This window comes from Eupeodes corollae, chromosome 1 (assembly GCF_945859685.1).
Source record: "Eupeodes corollae chromosome 1, idEupCoro1.1, whole genome shotgun sequence".
Taxonomy (NCBI): domain Eukaryota; kingdom Metazoa; phylum Arthropoda; class Insecta; order Diptera; family Syrphidae; genus Eupeodes; species Eupeodes corollae.
In genome coordinates this window covers 109,435,082-109,453,021 of record NC_079147.1, presented here as the reverse complement: position 1 = coordinate 109,453,021, position 17,940 = coordinate 109,435,082, and the positions used below count along the sequence as shown (strand labels likewise).

Sequence of the window (17,940 nt, the reverse complement as noted above, 5' to 3'; positions counted from 1 at the left end):
GGGAAGAGTACAAATTATAGCAATTTTAAGACATGCTCTAATTGTTACTTATTTCGAATATAACTTTGAAATTGGTCTTCAAGTGAGGTTAAAGATGCATACATACGTGAACGAGCTGTCAAAATTTGTATGGGATTTTTCACAGAGTAGATGAATTTGGCTCACGAATTTGTTGCGAAAAGTAAGACAAATTATTTCTGATTTTAATGTGACATTTACAAGACAAATTTTAGAAAATTAAAAGAAAACCAAATTATTCTAACTTTCGACAATAATTTTTAAGGGGCGTTTATGCAAACATCTGGCGGGAAATATTAACTGCTTCTTTTGCAAACCGAAAATGTGTCTTATTAAAACACAAGGTCCAGGCCTTAGCGCCATAAATGAGAGCCGATAGAGGACTTTACTTCTCAATTGCCTTCTAAGTCCAAAGAAGCACCGATTTGCAAGAGTTATTCTTCGTTTGATTTCTTCGCTGGTGTCGTTGTCTGTGTTAATAGCGGTGCCTAGAAAGACAAAGTCCTTAAGTAGCTCAAAGTTATAGCTGTGCATGGTGACGTTTTGTCCAATACGTCGTTGTTCAATGTCATTTTTTGATGACAGCATATACTTGGCCTTACCCTCATTTACAACTAAACCCATCTTCTTCGCTTCCGTCGCAATTCTCAAAAACGCTCCGCTGACATCACGCTTTGATCTTCCAATTATGTCAATATCATCTGCGTATCCGAGTAATTGGATAGACCTTTGGAAGATTGTGCCTCTAGTGTTGACGGTTGAGTTTTGCACAATTCTTTCCAGAACGATATTGAAGAAGTCGCATGACAGTGCATTGTCTTGTCTAAAACCTTTTTTGACATCAAATGCATCGGTGAGATCTTTTCCGACCTTGATAGAGAAGCGTGCATTCTTCATCGTCATTTTGCTCCAACGAATAAGTTTGACAGGGATGCCAAAATTAGACATTGCTCTGTAGACCTCTTCCCTATGGATGCTGTCATACGTGGCTTTAAAATCGATAAAGAGAAGGTGGGTATCGATTTGAAGTTCCTGAGTTTTTTCCAAGATCTGCCGTAGTGTGAAAATTTGGTCGATAGTGGACTTTCCTGGTCTGAAGCCATACTGATAAGTACCAATCAGGTTGTTGACGAACAGCTTCAGACGTTTACAAAATACGGCAGAAAGGATCTTATATGCAATGTTAAGGAGACAAAGGCGGCATCACTGATGGCTGCAAGGCAATGTTGTCACTGGTTTTCAATGCTTAATGCAGGCAACATAGGACTCCTTAAGAGGTTATTAGTGATTGGATCGGAAAAGGAGGTAGTGGTCCGAGTCAATGTTAGCCTCCTGTTAAAGTTCAGACATCCTGTATACTGGAGAAGTGTCTAGCGTCGATCGCAATGTGGTCAATCTGGTTGCAAGTTGATTGATCAGGAGATATCCATGTCCCCTTGTCCCCTCAGACGTTTCGTCCCGCAGCTAAATCGATCAGCTTGAATCCGTTGTCGGAGGTGGTGTCGTGCACGCTGTTTCTCCTGATTGTGCCACCAAAGATGTCTTCTCTTCCTAGCTTGGCGTTAAAATCTCCCAAGACAATTTTAATATTATAGCCAGTGCATTGCTCATATGTCTTGTCCAAGAGCTTCATCTTTTTCCTCTGTTGGGGCATGCGCGCATATTAGGCTTATGTTGGCGAATTTAGCCTTGATGCGGATTGTCGTGATGCGCTAGCTCACACTGTTGAAACTTAAGACTTCTTTCCTGAGTCTAGTTCCAACAACAAATCCACACCCAAATAGACAGTGTCTTTGTTCTCGGTAGCAGTCTCCGTAGTATTCATCGCAGTCTTTTATTTTACGTTTGCCCAGTCCATCCCATCGCACTTCTTGAATGGCGGTAATATCTGCCTTGCAGCAGTTTAGGGCTTCCGGATCCAAAGTTCGTTATCCTTATTTCGTTTGCGTGGAATATACATGGATAAATAATACCAAATTGTGGACAAACTGCTCCACCTGTCTGTCCTATCGTTTTTTAGCCGCGCATTTTTTTGTTCGTTATACAGGCCCTTTCTCCGCTTCCAGTGACACACATCAAATTCCGGGTTTTCTAATAGGGACTTGACAACTTTGAATTCTATTTGTGCACATACCTTTTCACTTATCATCAAACTGTCGTTGTCAATTTTTTAAGTAAACTCAACACGAACGATCAACGTTCGAAAGAGTTTCCTACCAAAATTCGGGTAGTTTACCGCAACTTTAATGGGCTTTTGAAAGATGTCTTACAAACTTTACGATATATTACGATATCATCTGCTATTAAGCGGGACCTAAGAATTTTCAAAACGTACCTCGGGCGTTGAGAAGAAAGTTGACTTTTACTTGTTTTTGCACTTCTTACCGAATTTACCTTATCATCATGCTCCATAAAGCACGACCTAAGAATTGACAAACTTTTTGTAGCTTCAAACCTTGGACGATGGGAAGAAAGTTTACTTGCATATTTTTAATTGCGACAAAATTAAAACTTTCGAAAAAATGCTTTAAGGAATTTCGGCCTATGTAAAACGGTGTATATAAAACGTTCTAGAAGCTGATACAATGGCGGCGGATTTTGAAATTGTATTGACAGCAGAGGAGAACCTTCATACTCTAAGCTACGCTTTACAGGATAAGCAAGTGTTTTAACTTGACTCTCAAATTTCACTTCAAGAAATTGAGAAAACTCTTCGGGATATGAAGAACAACAAAGCTGCGGGGAGTGGTGGTATTCCAGCTGAGTTCTTTAAAATCGAAACAGAACAACTGAAGCTGTACATTGTGAATATTTTCAACATGATCGATATTTGTGTGCCAGCCAGTCTTACAAAAGCAAAATAATTTGATACGCCTGCAGGGGAAACACAGAGATGTATTTTAAGTCCTCTTCTGTTTACATTGTACATTGATAATGTAGATACCGAAGGACGTAAAGTCTTGCTGGAGATTTCATAAAAGTTCTTCTTTATACAGTTGACTTGGTGTTGATATCAGATAATCCCTTTGTGCTTCAACTTCAAAAAATCAACTACAAACGTACTGCAATACATAGGATTTTCATATTGACATATTGAAAACGAAAATCATGGTCTTCGAAAATAAAACTTTCAAGGAACGTTACTTAAATGAATTTTAAATTTTTTATCTCACAAAATATTGATATAAATATTTTGTTAGGGCTTTAAGCAAGACAAATCTACAGACGGTATGGGAAGTTAGCAGTGTGGGTCGCATTCCAGCCTCTTTTTTCAATAGTAATTATTCATCTTAGGTGATAAGCACCACTTTTAAAGCAAGGATCGAGTTATAAAATCTGTATTGCATACCTCATATCTTCAAGATCTTCAGAAAACCTGTTATATATGCAACTAAAGAGAATCTAAAAATATCTGAAAATAACTTTTATTTTATTGCTGATTGTCCTAAAGGAGTTCATGAATTTATGAATAAGTCAAACTACCGTATTCGTCAGTATCGAACAACGCTGAACCACGGTCCATGCAGCATAATAAGGTATTAATCTACTACCAAAACTTAAATGGACTTCGGACAGAGACCAACATGGTTTACAAAAACATTAACAATCTTCCTCACGATAGCATAATATTGACGGAAACATGGCTAAACAACTCTATATCGGACTCGGAGCTTTCTGACTCCTCTTATCAAGCCTTTAGACGTGATCGTAATAACTCAGACGATTCAAACGCCGTTGGTGGCGGAATTCTTGTCGCTATCAACAATACTTTCACTGGTTACCTGATTGACGACTTTTGATCAACAGACATCGAAATGCTTGAAAATTAAACTGGCAATAGGACATTTATTTATTTTATCAGCATACATATATATATTCCTCCAAGCTCCAAGAACGAGGTTTATGAAAAAATAAACAACTGTATTGAAAGTATTTATATCTTTTAGGAACCTGAAGACGAAGTACTGGTTGTTGGTGATTTTAATTTACCCAATATCAATTGGATTCCAATTGACGACGATAACTTCTACGTTCCAATAAACGCATCATCTTCAAACGAGTTTTTATTAACAGATTATATGTCTTTATGTGGCTTATATAAGTCAACTGAACGGTGTGAAGAACCGTTTTGGAGAAACACTCGATCTAGTATTTTTCTCCGAAACCATATGCTCTGAAGCAGGAAAATCTTCTGTGTGCAGCTGTGATTTTTTTTGCTATCAAAAATGTGGACGAAGATCGCCATCATCCTGCATAAGACACACCACTTAACTTAAAAATGGCTTCACCTATATGCTATCTAATAACAACAAACTAGAATTCAACTTTCTTTTTAAAGCAGGAATGAAGTTCGAAACTTTTATGAACAGGTTAAACTAGAACCGAAGGCTGCAAAGACGAAAGTGGAAACATCATAGTGGAACCGCAGTCGATGCTGAGGATATGGAAGGACCATATCTGCAGACTATATAACGGCGACGAAGAACCGAATTCCGTTGTCAGGCAGGATGATCCATTCAACATAGACGACGAAAGCCAACAATCCCGTCCTCCCGACTTAGACGAAGTAAAGATTGCCATATTTAAGCTGAAGTCTAATAAACCCGCTGGAGCAGATGGCTTGAATGCCGAGCTCTTTAAAGCAGCTGGAGATAAGTTGGTTAAAATCATGCACCAACTTATCTGTAAGATATGGTCAGAAGAAAGCATGCGCGATGAATGGAACCACAGTATTGTCTGCCCGATGCTTAAAAAAAGGAGACCCTCTAAACTGCACAAACTATAGAGGAATCAGTTTACTTAACATCGCCTATAAAATCTTCTCTGCCATAATATGTGAACGTCTAAAGCCCATCGTCAACAACCTGATAGGTCCTTATCAGTGTGGTTTTAGACCAAGAAAGTCCACAGTCGATTAAATATTCACATTACCGCAGATCCTGCAAAAAACCCAAGAACATCAAATCGATACCCACAATCTTTTCATCGATTTCAAGGCCGCATATGACAGCATCTACAGGGACGAGCTGTATAGAGCCATGTCTAGTTTTGGCATCCCTGCCAAACTCGTCCGTTTGTGCAGGATGACCATGGAGAATTCACGCTGCTCCATAAAGGTTGAAAACAACTTAAAAGAACCTTTCGATGTCAAAAAAGGTTTCAGGCAAGGTGATGCGCTGTCATGCTCACACGTCAACACTAGACTAACGGTTAATGAGGGCAAAACAAAGTACATGCTGTTGTCAAGAAATTACCTACAACAAAGACGTCTTGGTCAAAACGTCACCATCGACAGACGTAACTTTGAGGTAGTCAAGGACTTCGTCTACCTAGGCTCCGCTGTAAATGTAGAAAAAAACACCAGCGCTGTGGTACGAAAGAATGATCAAACCAATTTTTAAAAATAGCAGCTGTCACTGTCATCCATGACGATTTGGAACAACTGTAGTCAACAGGAGATTTAAAATTGTTAAAAGAGCGAGGATATTTTGCCTTTTCAATCACTAAAAGCTTTATTTTATGTTCTCCTGTTGCGTTTGTACAAGCAAGAAAAGTGGCGCGCTATTTTTCCATTTTTCTACCAAGAGTATTTTTTTCTCGAGATGATACGTATGTCTTGTCAGGAAGAAGCTTCCAAAATAATCCGGATTCATCCGCATTGTATATCTGATTGTAAAATAGACCTAGCTCTTTTATTTTGGCTTGCAGCTTGCTTTTGAAAGGGTCCACTAGGATAAAACGCACACCATAACGCTTCTTAAATCTTTGCAACCATCCGTCATTCGCATTACAATCGCCCTGAGTTCCATTAATTTTTGAATGGACAAATTTAGCTTTTTCCTTAACCATCAATCCATTGACTGCATTATTTTTTTTTCTCGCTGTTTGATGAACTAACGGTAAAGAGCTTTGTCCAATTTAGAAAGTTCAGAACGCTTCATTGTCTTCCGCATTCCAGGTCCAGAAAATGTAATTGTTAACACATTTCAAAATGTTCTCCGATTTTTTGTTTACAGCGCAAATTGTTGATTTTGCAACATTGTATTACTTTGCTAAGCTGGTTACGCTTGATCCTCCTTTAAATTTTTTCTAAAGCACTTACTTTGTCCTTCAAAGACAAGAATTTTTGTACTTTTTGCGACATTTTTCAAGAAAATCTTCTTTTTGATTATGCCAAACTAACACCGCGCACTAAGACAAATGTCAAACTAAAGTAAATAATACCTGGAAAATCCTTAACGGCATTCCCCATTTAGTATAACGATTCGAAAAATCGAAAAACGATCAAACGCATTTAAAAGTTGTGCACGTTATAGGCCGGTGTTCACCTAAGATTGTGTTTTTGCTATCGCGAGTCTACAGCAAATTATTAAATTATTTCTACATTTGATTCTATTATATTTATTTTTTGTTGACGTTATAACCGTAATCTGAACGAAAACATTGTTGTACTTATAATATCAATTAAATCAAAATCTTTTCATCTATCTATCTTCTTTTCCTTACCCTTGTATTCTTTCTGTTTTGACGTTTGACAGTCGAGTTCTTTGTACAAACCTAATGCTTAATTTAACCGTAGTTTGAACAATAACGCACAATTCTATAGAAGGCTGGGAAAGTGACAGTCATCAATCTTTTTCTGCCCGTTGTTAGTTAAAAAATCGTTAATTTTGCTCATCACTAGTCATTTGTAAAATTCCATCTCTAACAACATCCCTCAAACAAAACGTCATTTTTGGGGCATTATTTTTGACAGCAAAGTGACACTCTTGCATGCATTTTGTTCACATTCAATTCGAGTTCATTTCGTTTTCGCAGCTGGCGAACATGTGGTATTTTGTTTTTAATTTTTAAAGAAATTTAATTGTTTCTGCATAGAAAATCAAAATAGTTTGTTTGCATTTAATTTCCTTGCATTTCAAAGAACAATAAGAAATCAAAACAAAAATAAACCATGTCGGGAGTGAAGTGTAAGAATTGTGGCTCGACTGACATCGAAGTGGACAATGCTCGCGGAGATGCTGTCTGTACCAACTGTGGTTCTGTCCTCGAGGACAATCTTATTGTATCGGAAGTGCAATTCGAAGAAGCTGGCCATGGTGGTTCGGCAATGGTTGGGCAGTTTGTTGCTGCCGATTCGACAGGTGGGGCAACAAATTATGGTTATGGTAAATTTCAAGTCGGTTCGGGAAATGAGTCGCGTGAGGTAACGATCAAGAAAGCCAAACGCGACATCACTCATTTGTGTCATCAATTGCAATTGAATCAGCATTACATCGATACATCATTGAATTTCTTTCGAATGGCTTTGATGCGGCATTTGACTCGCGGTAGGAAGAGTACGCATATTTATGCAGCATGCGTCTATATAACTTGTCGCATTGAAGGGACATCTCGTAAGTTCAGATGATTTGAAGAGGAACTTGTTATTGTTTTGCTAATGAATTCCTCTTTAACTCTTCTTCTAGACCTCCTGGTGGATATCAGTGATGTGCAGCAGATTTGTTCCTATGAACTGGGACGAACTTACTTGAAACTATCGAATGCCCTGTGCATTAACATTCCTTCAGTGGGTAAGTGAAGTTTGATAAGAAAAGTTTTGTTTGTTTTATCAACAATTTTGATTCGAAGGATGGGATGGGAGTGGGTGTGGTTTTTTTTATTAATATTTTTTCTTTGAGATAGAATCATCATTAAGATTAAACCCTTACGTCGGGCTATGAAAGTGGTTCAAAAGAAAAGTGTAGAGACGCCACGAACACAGTTTCGTGTTCGAATCCCACTTACGTCATATCATTTTTTCTTTTTTTTAACGAAGGTACTTAGCAAAAGTACCCACTTATTAAATTGGATTTAAGGACAAGTGTGCAGCAAATAAACTTCTTATTTTTTGAAAAAATGCTAAATATATACTTTTACGTTAAGAGGTCATCTTTCAGCGCTGCAAGTGAAAACCCATCCGTTTTTCTATTTCTTAGAAAATGTAGCACTGCAATTAAATACACTTTCTACTGACCTCATCAGGTCTACTAAAACAATCGAATCTTAGGCTACGATTATACTATTTGTGTTGGTACCACGGCACATATTTTTAATAATTGATTTTCTCTTTTAAAGTTACAGTGTTGGCCAAAACAAAAGCAACTTTAATTGGCTCGATTATTAAAAAATTAAAAAAAAATGTATATCGATGCCTTCCCGGAAGAATGTATTAAGCGAAATTTTAAGGCAATTATTTGTGTATTTTAAAGTGATAAGCATAATTTTGATTGAGATTCAGGCCACATTTTTTTTGTACCATTACATGGACGAAATTTCAATCAGATAAAAAGTTTTTATCGCTTAGAACATTTTCATGGTCTACAGATTGTCGCTTGATACAGTGGCTAAATGGCGCTTAGAACAATGGATAATTCAGTTGATTTTCTGAAAGCCGTCTTCTTCATCAGTCTCTGGTAAAACATCTTCCTTCTCACCAACAATGTCAATGATTTTTCGGTATTCCTGGATATACCGTTCGGGGATAAACTTCTTCTTGAGTAGAGTTTCTCAGTCCTTTTTCTTTGGCCCCAATATTGGCAGTTTTGCGGTGTATAAAATATCAGGCTCATTAAAATTTTCAAGACATTTAACTTGATTTCGAGTTCGACACAAATCCAACGTGAATGAAGGTGGTTCCATGTCTCCGGACTTAAATATTGAATACTTGATGTCACAGGATGACTTAGAGAACAAAAAAATGTTGGATTCAGATATTTTAAAACTAGTTTGTTCCCTAGTTTTAACTCCCTGCGTTGGAAAATAATCTATAGTTAGTTTTATAACCTGGTAAGGCCTTGGATTTATCCTTGAATTGGCATTCATGGTTATCCATTCTTTCGGCAAAAGGAAGGTGAGAGAGATTTGATTTGTGTTCTTAGCTTTCTTTTGAAGAAACAAAAAAATCATTGTGATAATCTGAAGATTTTTGTTTTGGCCGGGACAGCTATCGCAATAGAAGTCAGAATTTCTCTGCCATCAACAATACTTAAGTACCTACTTAAAGAGAATTGAACAAATTTCATTTGCTCCCCGCATTTCATCAATCTCACCCCAAAGAAAAGCATAGCCATTTTGAGTTCCACTTTTATAGATAGTCTCGTTATAAAATGAGTACTTTCTTGAATAGTAAAAGAGCATGTTTTACGTATGTGGAACGTTTAAGACTTTCTGTAGATTAAAACTAGCACACACGAATGATGGACAGTTTTTGGCCTTTTCCTGATCATCCATAAATAATTTTTGGCTGTTTTCCTTTTGTTGGGAGTGCTTCAAAACGAGAACTTTCTCTTTGTCCACTTGTTTTCGGAACGTGGATGCCAATATTATAGGGTTTGAAAATCCATCGGAATATTTTTTCGGAAACATCATTTTTACCTTCTTCCACTTGTTTTGATTTATAGTTCCTGTATAAATTGGATATGCTAAAGTACTCTGTTGGCAGATAAGTGCGATTGGTCGAGGATCGGCAATAGTGTGATGGGACTTTTGGCAAGCTTTCTATAAAAGTCGAAACAGCTGCTTTAAGTTCTTCTGAAGTAGCATTTGCTGGAAGAGTTTTACCTTTTTTATGCGTAGCTGATGTATTTAATGCAGTTTTTTTTGTCAAGAGCGTACGACACAACCCGGCTTGAAATATCTAGTGTCTTAAGTAACAACTGCATACAAACCTGTTCTTTCTTCCCTTCAAAATTGATGAAATATTTTCTAGTTTCTGTTTTCTTTTCGACATTTTTGGTTCGTCGTCTTTTGATGGGAACTTGTTCAACAGAAGACAAAATCCAATCTATTCGCTGGACATACGGCGGCTTATATAGTGCCAAGAAGAATTTCCATTAGTTTCAAAGGGATCTGATTCTGATCCTGATGTGGATAGCGTTGGCTAACTAAACACAGAGGGTTGAATGGTTTCCAAATGCGTTACCTTAGAAATAAAAATTAGCCTTTTATTTACCGTACCACTAGGCATAATTAAAATACCACTCTAATACGTTAATCGACCTACTTTAACTCAGTCACATTGTTCATTCGATTTCTTTTTCTCTACCAATTCCAGCATTAGTTTGCCTCTTGAAGCAGGCTTCTGTAATAACTTCAAACAATGCGGCAACTATAACTTCAACGTTAACAATGAGAAAATGAATGATCCAATTTTCAAAGAAATTTGGAACAGGCTAAAAAGTAACGTATTTAACTGACTACTAGATGAAATTGTTAAAGTGGCAGAAAAACACAAAAGAATAGGTAGTAGAATGAAGTTTAAGGAAGTATAAAAGCAGAGTTGTAGTTGCATTATAAACCTAACGGAAAATCTTAAAATGTTTCAAGACAAATGTTATGCGTAGAAAATGTATCAAGCGACAACAAATGGAAGAGCTTTCCGGTAGCATGTTCTAAGCGACAACGGTGGAACTATGCGACATCTGACAATTTTTTTTTGTGGAACTTGTCTTAAGCAAGTACACAATCAGTGTATTGACGCCTCTAGGCACATCGGACCATAGTGTTATATCTGCTAATTTCTCGTGTCAAACAAATCCAGTTAAAGAAAGAGCTCCAAAGAGAACCGTTTGGCAATACGAGAAAGCCAACTGGGACGGTCTCAATAATTTTTTCAGGATCTTTAACTGGTCGCTATGCTTCCTCGGTAGCGACGTAAACTCCAGTGCAGATATGATTTCTAGTATGATTCATTTGGGAATGGAAACGTTTATCCCGAATAGGGTTAAAAGTATTTAACCCAAGGTTAAATCATGGTTCGATTCGAGATGCAAAGAGGTTATCGAGGAGAAAGAGGTGAGCTTCCGGTGTTTTAAAGCCAACCCAACTGAGGAAAACCGGAAAAAGTTTAAGCAAGCCAGGAAGGCCTGCAACGTCTATATTCGAAGTACCAAATTTTTACATGACCAAAAATTACGGCGAAAAATACTGCAATGTCCCAAAGGCAGTAACAATTTTTGGTCATTTGTAAAAAACATGAGGAATTCTTCCTCTTCCTCGGTTCCTACGCTTGTTGTCAATGACACTCCTTTAGTTAGCTCTATTGATAAAGCCAACTTATTTGCAAGGCAGTTCGCCGAAAATTCCACCTTACCAGATAGTGTCATGACTCCCCCAGTTCTTGAACGCGTAAATGATTCTATGGGACCAATCTTTTTTCGTACTCGAACTGTGGCGAGAGTTCTTAAAGATCTCAACATTCATAAATCCGCTGGCCTAGATGGTATCCCCGCTATTATTTTGAAGAGGTGTTCTTCCACGCTAGCAAAACCACTGCGTAAGCTTTTCCATCTATCCTATTCTTCTGGGCTCGTTCCGAGTAGTTGGAAAACTGCATTTGTTCAGCCAATTCCAAAAAAAGACGAATCTTCTTCTCCCACAAATTACCGACCGATAGCACTAACGCCCCTTCTTTCTAAGGTCATGGAAACGCTGATTAATTATCAGCTTAAGAAATATCTTGAGGAACGGAAGCTTCTTAATGACCGGCAATACGGCTTTCGTAGCAATAGGTCCACGGGTGATCACATGGTTCATCTCACCGAACAGTGGAACAGATCTTTTGCATCGTTTTGGAGAAAGTAAGATTATTGCACTTGATATTTCAAAGGCATTTGATAAAGTTTGGCATCTTGCTCTCTTATCGAAAATGCGTGCTTTCGGTATCGACGAATTTCTTCTTCGTTGGATTAGAAATTTTCTTTCGAACCGTTCAATACAAGTTGTTTTGGACGGATTCAAGTCTGAAACTCATAAAATAAACGCTGGTGTGCCCCAGGGCTCCGTTTTGTCTCCGACCCTCTTCCTCAATTTTTATAAATGATCTCCTGTCTGCTACTTCTAATCCAATACATTGTTTCGCTGACGATAGTACTCTTAGCTTTTCATATTCGTTTCCAGACTCACAACCCTCCTCTTCGGATGTGGAACTGCAACGGCAAAATATGATTAGCTCATTAAATTCCGACCTACACAGCATTGTACAATGGGGAATAAAAAAACGTGTGGAATTTAATGCTTCGAAAACGCAATGCTGTCTTGCTTCGTTAAAGCGAGATAAACCGTCTTTGCCACTATCTATGAGTGGTACTTGCATCAACGAAACAGAAAATCTTGACATCCTCGGAATGTGCATCAGCAACCACCTTTTGTGGAGCGATCACATACGCGATGTTGCCAAAAATGCCGCAAGATGTCTAGGTTTTTGGAGACGTTGCAAGAAATTTTTTTCTCCGTCTGATCTGGCTACAATCTACAAAACCTATATACATACGTCCGAAACTTGAATATAACTCTCATCTCTGGGCTGGTGCTCCAGTAACTTATTTAAGCCTCTTGGATAGTATTCAAAAAAGAGCTTTTAAAATGATTGGTGACATTAACATCATTAACTCGTTTACATCACTCGAACATCGACGCAAGGTTTCTTGCCTCACCCTTTTTTACCGTTATTTTAACGGACTATGCTCTAGTGAAATAGCCAGTTGCATTCCTCCCCTTAAACAATTTAACCGTAATACCCGCGCTTCTAGGAATGCCCATCAGTTTACCCTTGAGCCCAACTTCGGACGTACTATGAAGTACAGAGATTCTTTTTTTAGCCGTACTACGCGAATGTGGAACGCCTTGCCAAGCTCTATCTTTCCCTGTCATTGCAATGTTCAGAAATTTAAAACCAATGTACACCGCCACCTCCTATCCAACCCTTTCCTCTTTCCCTAATGCTCACACTGTGTCTTTGGTATATTAAAGGTATAAAAAACCCTTTTAGTGTTTGCTAATTATAAAAAAAAAAACAAGACAATAAGATTTTCAAAAATGTCGCTTAGCATAATTTTACTGGCGGATAAAACAAATTTCAGGGAGCAACATTATTTCAGGGAAAAAACTTGGCTGTTGCTACAATTTTATTTTTTCTCTAGTTTCTTTTGTACACATGATAGAAAAGCGAAACTCAGGCCAAAATGTGGCGCTTAATTTATTGTATAGTTCCTCATCAAAAAGTCATTTTCGAAAAAAATGTCGCTTAATACCTTCTTCCGGAAAGTCATCGATATTTTTCTTTTCAAAATTTAAATAAATATCACTTTATAATGCAAAATATTGCTAGTAATTAGTAGCAAAGCCCTTGTTTTTAATCACTTCAGGACGTCTTCGATTCATGTTTGAGATACTTTCCCAAGACAATTTGACTTGATCAGACACATGGTTTTTGTTTTTACAATTAATCCTTTCAATTTTCTATGAGATTAAGATCTGGGGAATTTGCTTGCCATTGTAACACGCAAATCTGGTTTTCTTGAAACCACATCTTAACCGAGTTATACGTGTGCTTGAGGTCGTTGTCCTGCTGAATTATACATTTCATTGCCAACTGATCCTCAGCGTGTGGTAGCATTACATTTTGCAAAATGTCATGGTGCATAAAACGATCACATTTACCATCTATTTGGTGAATCGGTCCCAGTTAATGCCTTGAAAAACACCCCCACGCCATTACCTTACCTCCTCCTTGTTTTACAGAAGTTGGGAATTAGGATTTGGTGCCTATTTAGCTGGTAGTCCAGTCAATAAACAAACAAAATTTCCTTCACCCAAAAAACAATCCAACAGTTTTGAAACTTGGCACTCTTACTAAGGGATGTCTAGCGATGACCAAAAAAAAAGTACTTGAGCTCTAGCGGCAGTTAAGAGAAACATGTTTTTTTTTTTTTCATTTTTTCACGTTTATCTCGAAAACTATTTGTTGTTAATGATTTTTTTCGTATCTGTTATAGTTTATAAAATAACTCTAGCGGCAGTGACGAGAAACATACGGTTTTTTTGGTTTTTCGGGTTTATCTTGATAACTATTTGTAATAATCTTATACAAAATTAAAACGTATTAAATTTTCTAAAAAAAACATAGTATTCATTTTTTGGTGTCTGTAACTTACTTCTGAAACTCGTCGGCCCACTATATGGCTCATTGCCTGCATGCCTAAACAATAAGCATTTTAGCAAGTTACTTAATCATCTCCATGCCACTCGCTATTGACATGATTTCATTTGTCACTGGAAATGGAAGATGGCTTTTGAACCAATTTGACAGGTTTGCAATATCCCCAAAATCTTCATGTTGCTCACTAGTAGAAAAAAGAACGCTGGAGAATTGGAGAATTCTTCGAGTGATGAGACAATTTCATGAGTAGCAGTCAGCCCTAGAACCCATTTGCTAAGTACACTATTAGTGATTCCACGCCCTGGTGTCAAGCCACTCATTCTCTTCATTCCAAGCATAAGATCAATCGTCTGGTCCGACTTGTCCAAAATCAGTCAGTTCTTCTCATAGTAAAGTAACCCTCTTGCACAAAGTTGTTAAATTCATCTCGGGTAATCACAGAAGGCAGTTTTATCATGTCCTGCAAATACAGGTGACATGATTTGGCGTACGAGAAGTGTCCGGTGACATGGAAATATGGACTCATATTCTTCACACAGTTAATACTAGCATTCCAATCGCCAGACCGCTAAGCGTGAATAAAATCTGTAAGCCTTTAAGCAATGTAATCATATTAAACATTTGAATCCGTAAGGCTACTGTTGGTCCATTAGATTTAAGTTTGTTAAGATTTGTTTGTAGTTTCTCACTATTGGATCAAATGAAGGTTTTGTTTTAGTGCACATAACGAAGAAGACTTATTAAGAAAATTTGAGATTTTCGATTTCCTCTAATTCATTTTGGCTTATGTCGTCTTGTTCCATTATTACATAAGCTAAAGATGTCTGTATAAGTATTGAAACAAGAACTACTCTTGCAGCATCTTTTCAACAAAAACCGGGGCGTATATACCTATAGTACTCATTAACTCTTGCAAGCCACTTTCCCTCATCAGAAAACCTATTGGAACAATATAGAACATTAATAGCTGAAATCCACCCAATTGACTACGCATTTTGACAGACGGGACTTTGTATATAAAGAGGCTGGTCAAAAGTTACCACCAGTCATTTTTGGTCAAATTTGCAACACAAACTGCCATTATAGTGCAATGCAGCTTAGAGTGTATTATAGAGTCGGACGGTGGAGAGTTTATGATGTGCAGAGGAATGATTTTAGTTTTTGCACCTGTTGTTATTGGGATGGTTCAGACGATAGTAAAGCAAGTTTCTGGCATCTGATTGGCCAGCTGCCAAAAAATGACCTTCCATATAAGGCAGCTTTAATGGAAAGTTGACTGGAAAGTTAGTCAAGAAAAATCTCCCTAACTATCATGTCAAGTCTACTTCTATTAATATGACAGTTCATCAACTTGTCAATTTGGAAAAGAAATAAGAAATATTTCTTTACAACACAAAATACGAATCGTGATGGAATTATTGTACCTTGCCTAAGTTGTTTTTTGTAGACAATAATTTTGTTTGGTCGTTTTTGTACCATGAACTAAATGTAGAGGTTTGTGAAGTAAAGTTCTGAATTTGAAATTCTTGACACTTGAAAAACTAACTAGCTGCCTTAGTCCAAATGCACGTTCAAAGAATGCACTTGACTGTAAACGAAGTGCATTATTTGGTCTGAACCTGCCCATTGAGTGCATGTACCCTTTCCATCCTGGAACATCGTAAATGCCAATAAACTTTGATGCCTCCAAATACTCCAAGTTATCCAGTTGATTAAGCACAAGGTAGTTTTTTTCAGCTTTTGCCTTCGTGTGTCGGTTTCTTTTCCTATGGAAGTAGATGCAGCGATGCATTTTATTCCGCCCAAATAATGTAGTGTATTTAGTCCACCTAACGTTCTGACATTAAAGTCCTCATTATCAAACAGAAATTGGTGAAATGATCCGCTGGAATCTGGTCGTATGTGGCAAATAGCAGATATCGCCAACAACTGAACTTCATAGTATGAAGAAAAAACTCGGATATAAAGTTTACCAACTTCTTAGAACCAGGTTGTCTGTATATGAATAAGGCGAGGCTGCTTAGTATTGGAGATGTTTATGATGTAAGATGTTCTGTGATGTAAGATTATTTTTAATACGACAAATAGTTTTCAAGATAAACCCGAAAACCGAAAAAAACCGCATGTTCCTCTTCACTGCCGCTAGAGTTATTTTATAAACTATAACAAATACGAAAAAAATTGAATAAAATATAATGAGCTTTGATTTTGTTCAACAAAATATTTTTACACGACAAAAAGTTTTCGAGGTAAACGTGAAAAACTGAAACAAATACCATATTTCTCTTAACTGCCGTTAGAGTTCGGATTCTTGGGGACTTTTTTGTGGGTCATCGCCAGACATCCCTTAGGAAGTGTTCCAAGTTCCAAACCTGTTGGATTTTATTTTGAAGTGAAAACCTTTATTAACGGGACTATGGTCTGCGAACACGACGGAAACCATAGGAAACCTTGAAATTGAGTTTGGACTCGTCCGAAAAGAGTACGTTACTCAAAAATTAATTTTGCTAGCTTGTTTTTCGTTTAAATAAAAGTTTTTTTTTTCAGTTTTGAAAGATTTTAGTCCACCATCAACAGCTCGTCTCCGAATTGCTCTCGCGCTTACGTTTAGGTCGAGTTGAGTTCTTATTTCTCTAGATGTAATAAACGGGTATTTATGAATTGATTTTATCATCTCGGTTGTTGTTTTTATAGGTCTGCCACCTCGATAAACCGTTTGAAATGATTTTTAGGATTCGTTACATTGTATTAATCGGCAAATCTCTGAATTTGGATTGGCATATTTTTCTGATATTACAATTTGACTCATTCCAACTTCTTATTCTTTTATAATTTCAACTTTTATTTCGTTAGAGTATTTGCATTCTACAAAAGTTAGAACTATAAGAACACTGGACACATTTACAAAGCTGTGTCAAGTGTCAAGCTGACGTAGTCGAAATTCAACTAGCTTTGTGAATGCAAAATTGTACTACAAAGCTAGTCAATCCGGAATTGTCATATTAATGACATAATATATAAAACATTTGTGTCTTCAGAACTTTAAAAAGTTTGTTTTCTTTTTAAATTCAATAAAACCAAATAGAAGATATAATATGATTTATTTATATTTATATTTAAATATCGAAGGATTAATTTCATTTTGAATTCTTGTAGCTGATTATAAAACGTCAAAACCAGTGTGAACTGTCTTTGTAGTCGAAATTTGTACATTACGTCGGAGGGGAATTTTTAACTACTTTTGTAGTTGCATTTAGCCAATCAGAATCCCTTGACTACGGAGCCACTAGCTACTGGTGCTGTTTTCTAAATTGAGCACCTGGATTATTTCCGCTTCTGTTAACGAAACTTTCCCGAGGAAGGCCACCCTAAATAAATTTAAACCCGGACATCTTCCCAAGAAGTGCTAGATGTTTCCTTCCTCATTTAAGCTGCACACAGTACATAATGATGATTTGGTCTAGCCAAATCCGTTTCCATTAAGCTTGCTTAAATCACAACTTGCCAAAAATCTAAGTAGATCACTTGTTCGGTTCGAAACCATCATTAATGCTAATCTGTCCTCTTAAATGATCCAGATGTTTGTAGATGCACGTACTGCTCTCAGATGCCCTTCGTAGATTTTCTTGTTGACCTTCTGATTTCAACAGCCGCGATAGATCATTGCCTTTTTGGATCCAATCGATTTGAGAAATAGATCTCATCCCAACACAGTCCAAAACAATATGGTTGGAAAACAAGATTTTTCCAGCCCATCCCAAAAAAAGACGATTCCTCTTCACCTTCTAACTATCGTCAATTTGCACTTAAGTCCCTTCTTTCCATGGTCATGGAAACGCTGATCAATTTTTAGCTTAAGAAATATCTTGAAGAAGGAAAGCTTCTTAATGACCACGAATTGCTTTCGTTGCAATAGGTTCACTGGTTAATCTCACCGAACA

The 17,940-nt window shown here is 37.2% G+C and overlaps 1 protein-coding gene across 1 annotated transcript in view; it reads left to right on the top strand.

Moving 5' to 3' along the window:
* Positions 1-6,814: 6,814 nt before the first annotated feature.
* Positions 6,815-17,940, top strand: part of LOC129942925 (transcription factor IIIB 90 kDa subunit) — an 81,682-nt gene continuing 70,556 nt past the window's right edge. Inside the window, exons 1-2 of the mRNA XM_056052078.1 lie at positions 6,815-7,415; positions 7,488-7,592. Coding sequence (XP_055908053.1) covers positions 6,974-7,415; positions 7,488-7,592 — 547 coding nt within the window. The 5' untranslated portion in view covers positions 6,815-6,973. The remainder of the gene's footprint in view (positions 7,416-7,487; positions 7,593-17,940) is intronic.